The sequence below is a fragment of the Lactuca sativa genome, chromosome 2, assembly GCF_002870075.4.
Source record: "Lactuca sativa cultivar Salinas chromosome 2, Lsat_Salinas_v11, whole genome shotgun sequence".
NCBI classification, from domain to species: domain Eukaryota; kingdom Viridiplantae; phylum Streptophyta; class Magnoliopsida; order Asterales; family Asteraceae; genus Lactuca; species Lactuca sativa.
In genome coordinates, this window is record NC_056624.2 from 200,231,063 (window position 1) to 200,242,471 (window position 11,409).

At 35.8% G+C, this 11,409-nt stretch overlaps 1 protein-coding gene across 1 annotated transcript; it reads left to right on the plus strand.

The window, feature by feature from the left end:
• The first annotated feature begins 694 nt into the window (after positions 1–694).
• Positions 695–3,863, plus strand: LOC111916289 (cationic amino acid transporter 6, chloroplastic). Its single transcript, XM_023911908.3, has 5 exons — positions 695–1,173; positions 1,284–1,506; positions 1,590–1,938; positions 2,736–2,970; positions 3,048–3,863. The coding sequence occupies exons 1-5, from the start codon at positions 792–794 to the stop codon at positions 3,635–3,637; spliced, it is 1,779 nt and encodes a 592-aa protein (XP_023767676.1). The 5' UTR covers positions 695–791; the 3' UTR covers positions 3,638–3,863.
• The last annotated feature ends 7,546 nt before the right edge of the window (positions 3,864–11,409 follow it).

Consider the following 11,409-nt stretch of genomic DNA (forward strand, 5'->3'; position numbering starts at 1 on the left):
CAAGCATCAAAGAGAACATCCCGGACCATATCATGTCTGTACTTGAAACTAGGGAGCTCTCTACAATGAACCGCGTGTTCCCCAAAGATATCCAAACATGCCTTGCGACAAACTGGGCATATCTCGTCAATTGGGAATATGAGAATCATGAGGCGGTACCGAAGGATAGTTTGGTACTCCACATGAGACATATGCTGACCAAGACCATTAATAACCGGGAAAGAAATTGAAGTATATATCATATCGTTACTTTGTAATATTCGGGAGCAAGTCAATCCAAAACTAATCAGCTGATATGTTCCCAATTTAATTTTTAATTTTATTGTTGAATACTTTAACTTGACTCTTATTTAATTATAAACTGGTGCATATTCAGTGAACTTTTGAGTTACGAATACTATTTGGCAAGTCAATTGTGGTTGGAGTAATCATTTACTGGATGAAGACAAGTGTAATTAGTGGTGGATTATCATTATCAACTTATTATAAAGGCAACTTTTTTCTGAAAACAACTAAAAGGTGGAATGCAGTCCTTATATGATAATTACTAACATAAATAGGGGCCGCATTGGAAAAAGTAGATTTTATAGGGACCGCTACTAAAAACATTTCGTCCGCCGTTTGTTTTACCACCCGCTGTCACTTTCTGTAATCCAAATCCACGGGGTAATTGTGTGTGTCTGAGTTGTCTTTATAAATATTTCCTTCTCTTCTACAAGTTATACTTACAGCCAAAAATCCAATACACAGAGTAGAGAAATTTAGAGAGAGAGAGAGAGAGTAGAAAGGCGATGGAAATCCATGGTTCCTCTTTCTCGAGCTTCAAATCCTACTTTAATGCCCTCCGCGATACTCCTCGCAGGCTCGCCCGTCGTGCCGGATCCGTCTCCACCACCTTTGACGAAACAAGCGGTGTCAGATTCCGCTATGGTGGCAAAATGAGGAAGAGTCTCCGTTGGTACGATCTAATCTGTTTCGGTGTCGGAGGTATGGTCGGCGCCGGCGTCTTCGTTACCACTGGCACCGCTAGTCACGACAAGGCTGGCCCCGCCGTCGTCTTATCCTACGTCATTGCCGGATTCTGCGCCCTACTTTCCGCTTTCTGTTATACCGAGTTCGCCGTGCACATGCCCGTCGCAGGCGGTGCCTTTAGCTACATCCGCGTCACTTTTGGTTTGTTTGCTTCGTTTCATTAAAATAGATTCACTAATCCAGTAATTTGCTTGAAACAAGCCATCGCATGAGTGTAATCTGATCGAGTTGGTTGAATTTTTTTTTCTCAGGCGAGTTCACGGCATTTTTAACCGGAGCGAATCTGATAATGGATTACGTTTTCTCCAATGCCGCCGTAGCGAGAAGCTTCACGACCTATCTCGGAACAGCCATTGGTGTTTCCGCAGAATCCAAATGGAGAATAACCATTTCTTCTCTACCAAAAGGTTTCAACCAAATTGATTTCATCGCAGTCGTCGTCATATCAATCCTCACTATCATCATCTGTTACAGGTCCCTAATTCAACATTTTCGTTTCAAATCGTAATAACCAAAAATCCAATCGCTGACGATTTCAATTTCAATTTTGATTACAGCACGAGAGAAAGCTCTTTGTTGAACATGATTCTGACTGCGCTTCACATTCTGTTTATAATGTTTGTGATAATAATGGGGTTTTGGAAAGGTGATTCGAAGAACTTCACGACGCCATCCGACCCGAGCCATCCGAGCGGGTTCTTCCCATTCGGAGCTCCGGGTGTGTTCAATGGTGCTACTTTGGTTTACCTGAGTTACATTGGTTACGACGCCGTATCGACGCTGGCTGAGGAGGTTAAAAACCCGGTAACCGATATCCCTATCGGAGTTACCGGTTCCGTTATCCTCGTTACTGTTCTCTACTGTTTAATGGCGACTTCAATGTCGATGCTTCTTCCTTATGATCTGGTATGCATTGAATTCGTAGTAAATATTTAACTAATAATTACAAAAATAAAGTATCTATTTGGTGAATATGTATTCTACTTTTGGTGGATGATCTCTGTACACCGCATCCTTTGCATGCCACACGTATTAAACCATACCTTAAAAAAGTAATTTTTTTTTGTTATCTAGTCTCCACCTTCGTTGTCACACAATTGGATTTTTAGATTACTGTGCAATAACCAAATTAAATATTAATTAACATGCTGTTAAAAAAAAGGTTCTGCATAATTTTATGATACTTGTTAGTTTCTAATCCAAATTACGTTTCTTTTTACCAATTGTGATTATTACTTTTGGTGTATAGATTTTATTTATTCTTTTTTTTTTTTACCATTACGAATGTTTTTGTTATTTAAAATTTTAAATAATAGTAATAAACATTATATAACATAACCAGTTGAATGGTGGATAATATAGTGAGGAAGAGAGTCATAAACATCAAGTTGGTTGCTTGTGAAAAGTAAACTTCAAATTAAATATCAAAACTACTTATAAAACGCCAAAAACAAAGCAAAAGATTTGACCTTTTTAAATGAAAGTTGTTTTTGTCAAGGGATTATAAATTGTTTTCTTATGATAGTGGCGTACATAAACTATTTTCTAAATAACAAGTAATTAAATTTATATAATATTTCATGTATCAATCCATTTTGAAATTGTTGTAATATGCTTTTGTTGGGAGAAATAACAATCGTATTTTACCGTAATCTATACTTTAAGATTTACATATAACAACAACCTACTTTGAATTATGTTAGATAAACCCGGAGGCACCATTTTCAGGTGCATTTACAATAAAAGGAAACGGATGGAAATGGGTATCCAATGTGATAGGAGTTGGAGCCAGCTTTGGGATCCTAACCTCCCTACTGGTTGCAATGTTGGGTCAGGCCAGATACCTCTGTGTAATTGGCCGGTCCAACGTTGTCCCAATATGGTTTGCAAAAGTCCATCCAAAAACATCAACACCCGTGAACGCATCCATGTTCCTTGGTAACTTCATTTCCCTAAAATTCAACATTAAAATCAACCACAACAATTTTTTTTATATTAACGTATCAAATTTTTAGGTATTTTCACAGCTGCCATTGCCCTGTTCACCGACCTCGATGTCCTTCTCAACCTTGTTTCCATCGGGACACTTTTTGTCTTCTTTATGGTCGCAAATGCAGTAATCTACAGACGTTATGTCTCAAATGACACCCGTAGTCCATGGCCCACAGTGTCTTTCCTTTTAAGCTTCTCGTTCACTTCAGTTATATTCACTTTACTTTGGTGGGTGGTGCCGGGGGGTACACCTAAGGTGTTTGTGCTTGGGGTGTGCTCCATGGTTGCTATTGGATTAGTGGTTTTGTTTAATTACGCGGTCCCACAAGCACGAAAGCCCGATTTTTGGGGGGTCCCGTTGATGCCATGGATACCATGTGTCTCGATCTTTCTTGATATATTTTTGTTGGGAAATCTTGATGGGCCTTCTTATATACGGTTTGCGGTCTTTTCAGCTCTAGTGGTAGTTGTATATTTTGTTTACAGTGTTCATGCTAGTTTTGATGCGGAGGAAGAAAGGGTTTTGAGCCAAAAGAGTGATGAGTCTATTGATGTCGAGGATCTCACTAGCATAGGACCCAAAGTGCAAAAAGAAGCTACTCTTTTTGCTTGATTTTGCTTTTTTGACCTTAAAAAGTAGTAAAATTATGGTATCTATTAATGATAATATTGAATTTATCATCAAACAACTTGACGTGATAGCATGATAAGATATAACTAAGTAACGAATAAAATCGGATCTATATCATACCACACTATCATGTCACGTAATTGAATTTTATTGGTATGATTTGTCCGAAGGTGGGGGGATAGAATAGAGTTGAAATGATTTTATGGTTATGACTTATGATGTGTTTTCAAGGTGGTGGGATTCAATGGAGTTGAAATGGTGGATTGTGGCTTGCAATTCTATGTTTGAACTTTGGTTCCCTGGCAAAATCAACCCAAGATGAGGAATTCCAATTATGTGTTTATGTGTGACTCGTCTTCATCAAATGATATGTCAAGTTGCTGAAGCAACTTTTACGAAATCACACACGTAAAGCAAAATGAAAATCTACTGCGTCAGATGAAATAAACCAAAATGTAAAATCCTAATAACTACGATAGTATGCCTACACTTTATATCTATGAGCCATCGATAATCTGCCAACACTTTTTCAACAAGTTTACACAACCTCGAACTTCCCAAATGGATGAAGGTGATTTTGTTGCGATTTTTGTTTAGGCTCAAATTCGGACTTGATTGAAATTCAGGAAGAAAGAAGAAAGAGTTCATTCCGTAAGAAGTTACTAAATGAACAAGTTAAAATGAAAAAATATATATAAATGAAATAATATTAAATTGAAGAAATAAAATTCAAATAGAACGTATACATGGATGAAATGTTAGTGGAACATAGAGTGACCAAATTTTGCCTACATAGACGTCACATATGTATCAAAATTGATTCCACCTGTTATATCTTCCCAATACGAGTATATGACCAAGTGAAATTGAAAACTAACAACTTAAAACTTTGATTGCTTAATTGTACATTAAAAAAAGATCGATTCCTATTATATTTTTACATTACGGGGGAAGGGGCTTCCATTATAATAAAACAGGTGGGTTGGGGTTTAATTAAACTATTTGAAGAATGTTGGTGTGTATATAAATAAAATTAAGTTATTTATTAACAATCCAAAAATACAATTTATAATTTTATATTCAATAAAAATTAATCTAAAATTTTGTAATTATTTTGAACCATACAATAAGAAATTTTACCCAACTTTTTTTGATCAAATTTGAATTAGATTAACCATAAAAGTTTTAAAACAAAGTTTACCCAACTTTTTTTGATCAAATTTGGATTAGATTAGACATAAAAGTTTTATATAGATATAGTGAATAAACGAACAACAAATTGTGTCGCGACTACTTTTTGAATGACAAAACTAATTCTTTTAAAAACATCCATAGACTTTGAGTCATAACATTATTATACATGACCCGTTGGACTCTGATGCAAAGAAACCAAAAGTATCAAATGCAAAATATATAAACATGTGTTGATTGTCCATGTCGGTTTCTTATGTTTTGACACTTTGCATGATCCAATTTTTAAAGCAGTTTGCCCCACATTGAAAACCCCACTCCCAAGGGTCCTATTTTTGCTGGAAGAAAAACCCTAAAATCCTTAATTTGAAATAAAATAATATTATTTAAATCCGAAATTATCTAGTTTCCTAATTATCCACATGGAGCATTTTAGAAATCTTAGAGGCAAGCCTAAATTCGGCCACCCTTAGGAAGAATCTAGAATTATTCTCTTGTTCAACTATTGAATAATTACAGCTTAAGTCATTGCACTTTTAATTAATCCAATTAATCCCAAAATTAATTCTAATTAATTTCTGATTAATTAATAATTAAATAATACCATTCCTAATTAATATATTAATCTCATAATATATTAACAAATTATTTATTGTTATTTATTAATCATATAATAAATCAATAAACCAGTCTCTCTCTCCGAAAGTAATTCTACTCAATTACTAGTTTTGAGGACAACCCAAAAAGTGTTGGATTAGGTGTCTAAACTCATAACTATAATCGCTATGTGCTTGATCTGATAGTAGCATGATCATTTTGGGTTGCCTTCACCATAGCAACTTGACAGAATGACATTGAAGAGAGAGAGAGAGAGAGAGAGAGAGAGAGAGAGAGGTTAATTAATGTTTTATTAATATATTATAAGAATAATATATTAACTGGAAATCATATTATTTAAGTAGTATTTAATCAGAAATTAATTTGGAATTAATTATGGGATTAAAGGAACTGATTAAAAGTAAGGGGACTGATTTGCAAATCGTTGATAGTTGCAAACTGGGCTGCTGGACTCCCTTGTAAAGGGTTGGACGAAATCTATAGGAGGCCCTATAGAAATCCTCCAAGGCCTTTTAAAAGGGAGGTCCATGGGCTGCTTGGAGCCTAAGTCAGGAATTAGGGTTTTCCCTGGAAACCCTAGCAACCACAAGTATTTAAAGATCCCTAGATCTCTCAATTTCGGCAACTGCTTTCCGAGGTGTAACCCTAGCCAAAATTTTGCTCTCTCTCACTCATCATTTGCTTTTGGTGTTTGTGACTCCATTAGAGGTGCAACACGTGAGGCACTCAAGCTTTTAAGAGTCGTGGTCATCATTAGATTACTTGTTATTATGAGATAACAATAAAGGTATTCATCAAACCCAAGTTTCGTATTAAATTTCTAAAATTGTATGCTAGTATTAGGGTTATTGCTTTGGAACTTCTATTTGCATGTATAACTAGAGAAAAACTTAGATTCAAAGCAAATATGGATGCATGAACACATAGAAATGTTGTTATTCTCAAAACCCAATAATGGTATCAGAGCCTAGAATGTTTTTCTATTATATATGATGCAATATTGAACTGTCCAAATTGAAAACCAAAGCAGAATCACATTTCGTCTAATGAACTCGACGAGTCCCATGAGGAACTCAACAAGTTGGATGAACTCGACGAGTCAGTGCCATGACTCGAAGAGTTGACTCGTTTGTTAGCATATTTTTCGAATTTTTGATCTATTTTGGATTTGGATAATTACCATAAATCGTTTTTATCACTACAAACTGACTTTGTTAAATGGTAGTCTGATTTCCTTATCCAAATAGATTGATTTGGTCAAATTTTAAGATAATGACTAATTATATGATTAATTAATTATTTAAAATTTGATTTGAATAATTTTGAAAAAGTTTCAAGCTCACCTTCAAGTTTTGGAATTTGAAATTTAAATTAAAGGTTTAATTTTTGATATATTAAAATTGTAAAACCCTAGTATTTTAAAAGTTTAAAATGCAAACCTTATACTATTATAATATTAAAAAATTAATACTTATATATATATATATATATATATATATATATATATATATATATATATATATATATATAAGGGGGGGGGGGGGGGGGTATAAAGAAACTGCCTATAAAATGGCGGTTGAATGAGTGTCTACTCTCACCCACCGCTTCTTGAGTGGTGGAGAGACGTTAGCCGAACGGGTAGGATATGACATTAATTCTCTCATTAATAAGTATAATGAAAATTATAAAGTAACTAAATGTGAATTTGATGCTAATCCATGAAATTGCACATTGCACCTTGTCAAGTCGTTATTGGAGTGCAATACACGGCGAAAAAGATATTCGATGCGAGATTCTATTGGCCGACGATATTCAGGGATGCGACCATATTTGTTAAGGAGTGTGACTTGTGTCAAAGATCAGGCAATATCTCTTCACGCAATGTAATGCCCCAAAATAGCATCCAAGTTTGCGAGGTATTTGACATTTGGGGAATTGATTTTATAGGACCTTTTCCGGCTTCACGAGGTAACAAGTATATTTTAGTCGCAGTGGATTATGTGTCGAAATGGGCGGAAACGCAAGCTTTACCCACTAATGACGCACGAGTTGTCGTGCATTTTCTAAAAAAAGTTATTTTCTCGTTTTGGCATTCCCCGAGCTTTAATTAGTGATCGAGGAACTCACTTTGCAAACAAGCAACTTGCAAAGGTGTTACAAAAATATGGTGTACACAATAGGTTTGCAACATCTTATCACCCTCAAACAAGCGGGCAAACTAAAATAACGAATCATGCTTTAAAAAGAATTCTAGAAAGGTCGATAGGAAATAATAAAAAGGAATGGCCCGAAAAGCTTGATGATGCATTGTGGGCGTTTTGAACCGCTTTTAAAATACCCATGGGTACTACGCCTTATAGGCTAGTTTTTGGAAAAAAAATTGTCACTTACTAGTCGAAATCGAACACAAAGCATTTTGGGATTTAAAGACTTGTAACTTTGAATTATCTGAATTGTGCACTAACCTTTTGATGCAGATGAATGCCTTAGAGGAATTAAGAAACGAAGTGTATACTAACTCTTTGATCTACAAGGATAAAACTATGAAATGACATGATGCTCGACTTAAACGAAATAAGGATTTTGTAATGCCCGTAGATCCGGGCTAAGTCAATTTAGAGACGATAAACATCAAAATGACTTTTGATGCAAGATTATTTAGAAGGGTTAATCTTAACTAGGTTGTAGTATATGTTACAAGGATTCCGTACATATAAAGATCGCCGAAATCCGAGTTATAATGAAGAAGTTATGACTTGTCGAAGTTTCGCGACAAAACCGACACGACACAACGCGACGTAAATAGTGAATTTACGTTAGAGCGATATTTGGCCTTAGCGATCTAAATGAAAGTCGTAGAATACGTTAAACCGAGAGCGTGCATAAAAAGAACGTCCAAATCTGACTTCCTATGAGGAAGTTATGATTTTTCTAAATTTCAGTTTAGCAGTATGCAACCCGAAGTTCGAATATGAGATCGAGTGATTTCTAGCCGAAACGATCTAAACGAGAATCGAAGATCTCATCGATAGTAGTCCAACGGTAAAAAGATAGACGAAAACAGATGTCAGATAAATGAGTTGTGAATTCCTAACGGAGTTTTCCTGTCCCGGCCTACTAAACTAATATAATAAAAGTTAAATCAAAATTAGCCGACGGAGTCTAAAAGAGAGTTGTAGAGCATAATCTCACCTACGCGTGCATATAAAGAAGGTCGAAAACGGAGCTCGTATGCGAATGATATGAATTTATGAAGTTCGAAACACAAATTTTGAGGCCGTGTCAGAGCTCACGAGGTGAGCACAGTGCTCACGACGTGAGCTCAGACTGGACACCCTCCAGAGCAAGTGGACGAATGACGAACGCAATGACCTACTGAGCTCATGACATGAGCACTAAAATCTCACGACGTGAGCACATAAATTCAGCCCTATAAATAGAAGTTGAAGGGCAGTCGGCCATAGTTGCTGATTCCTTCACTCTCTCACTCCCGATACCCTATCTAGCCCTTTTGAAGCACCCCCGAAGCCCTAGTATCATTCCGAGACCCGAAGCTCCGAAGATCCCTAGAGAAAGAGTTTCGAGCCGAAACTCTGCCCACGAGAAGTCCGGTTTCTGAGAAAACATTCCGGTTTCACCGAAGAATACTACTCTTAGAGCCGTAGTGTTGTCCGATCATCTTCTGATCATGTGAGTGTGTAGTTACTTTCTTCTAACACACACACACACACACACACACACACACATATATATATATATATATATATATATATATATATATATATATATATATATGAAGTATTTGCTATGAAATACGTGCTATATGTTTATACATTGGTTGTTTACTTGAGATGGATGTTGAATTAATGTTCTATACATGTTTTAAAAGATTTAAACTATATATGTGTTTGCATCTACAAATATGTTAGGTAGAACATGGGTAAATGAAATAGCTTGATGTGAGACGAAATAATAAGTGATTTTGAACTCAACGTGTTCATTAGGTATTTTGAACTCTATGTGTTCACTTGGTGTATTTGAACTCTATGTGTTCATTAGGTATTTTTGAACTCTTTGTGTTCACTTGGTATTTTTGAACTCAAGGTGTTCATTAAGTATTTTTGAACTAGAGGTGTTCACTTGGTGTTGTTGAACTGAGTGTGTTCACTAAGTGTTTTAGAACTAAGTATTCACCAGATGTTTTGAATTAAGTGCTCACTAGGAGTATTAGAACTAGGTGTTCGTTAAGTATGTTGAACTAAGTGTTTACCGGTTGTAATTTGAGGACCTTGGCAGTAGTGGACTTTGTGTCAATTCCTTAGGTCAATCCTTAGGAATAAATGAATAAATGATAATTGATTCTTAGGGTAAATCCTTAAGAAATAAAGGAGATAATGAGGATGAGTAATTTGGATTGATTGATTGATGATTGAATATAATAATTATATTATTGTGGGTCGAAAACCCTATATGCTCACCAGGCTCCCAAGCCTGACCCACTCAGTTTTCTTTGCATTACAGGTAATGACACCAGAGTATAAGTTGGTGGACTTGTCGAGAGATTTTGGATAATAGACCAGTAGTTGTAAATAACTGTTGTAAGGTCGAATTGTATTGTTTATGCTTTTGGTCTGTATCGGAACATGACATCCCGAGGTTTTATTATTTAATGAAAATACATTCTCTTTGAGAAATGTTTTGATAAATTTTATCATATTTTGTTTTGGGAACGAATTCTGCAACTCTTTTCTTTAAATGATTACTCTGATTTTAAAACAAAACATAAACAAATCGGTCTTTTCTGGCCGTGAAAATTGGGGATGTCATAGATTTCAAGCCCGGTCAAAAGTTCTTACTTTTCAACTCTAGAATGAAGCTTTTTCTGGGTAAACTAAACACACGTTGGTATGGACTATTAGTGGTTAAAGAGATTTTCCCTCATGGAGTCATCGAATTACACAAAGGAGATGGGACAGCATTCAAGGTAAATGGCCATCGAGTGAAGCATTATGAGGAAGGAATGCCAAGGGAAGATATGGAAGTTGAGGTAGTGGACTTGGAGGCAACCGCTACAACATAGAATGGGAAGAAGTCCAACTCATGACTCCTCAGAAAGAAGCGCTTACGGGAGGCATCCTGCAATTTGCATTTTTCTTGTTGGTTTGTTTTTCTTTCCTTTTGGTTTATTTTTATTGGATTTTTGCTCATTTATCATGATTTTTCATTGTTACTGTGAGGGCAAGTAACGAACTAGTGTAGGGTATGGAAAAAATTTTGTTTAAAAATTCAGAATTCATTTTGGGTCGACAGTAGCTACGATGTGGCCTAGTAAACCTACGACATTGCTCGCTTATAAAGCCCATTTTCTAACCAATGTTGGACCTCGACAGTGTGGCCTCGATTTCCCACAACGTGGGGCGTTTTTTACGAGACAATGAATTATAAACCCTAACTAGTCATTTTTTTCTACTTTTACCTCCCACGAACAATCCCATGCCGTTACCTCCTCTCTACAACTGAAAGTATCCATTTTTCTTGAAATTTCTTCAAGTTTTGTTCAATTCATCCAAAAAGGTTAGTAATTTCTTGTTCTAAACTCTTATTTACTACATGATTAATTGTTTTGGATGTTAGATTTCGATATTGAAGTCGATTTTGAAAGTATGAAAAATTAGGGTTTGAATTTATTTAGAAATTGGTTCGATTTAGAAATTTGTTGGGCGTAATTAGTAATTAATAATCTTAACATAGGCCCCAAACAAAAACCTTTTGAGTACATTGGCCGATTCGACAGTAGGAAGTTATAATTTTTTTGATCTCTTCTTGCACTAGGGCGTGGCTTCGATTCCCCACGGCGTTGGCTCTTGAGGGTGGAGAGAGGTGATGGAGGTTAAGGGTGTACAAATCCTAGCCCTCACTTCCTTTAAATAGGGTCACAAACCCTG

Excerpts from the sequence above, each read along its gene's own strand:
- LOC111916289 (XM_023911908.3), top strand. The coding sequence starts at position 792 with ATGGAAATCCATGGTTCCTCTTTCTCGAGCTTCAAATCCTACTTTAAT. Across the intron at positions 1,507-1,589 it reads ACTATCATCATCTGTTACAG|CACGAGAGAAAGCTCTTTGT; the intron begins GTCCCTAATTCA and ends TTTTGATTACAG. Across the intron at positions 1,939-2,735 it reads TGCTTCTTCCTTATGATCTG|ATAAACCCGGAGGCACCATT; the intron begins GTATGCATTGAA and ends GAATTATGTTAG.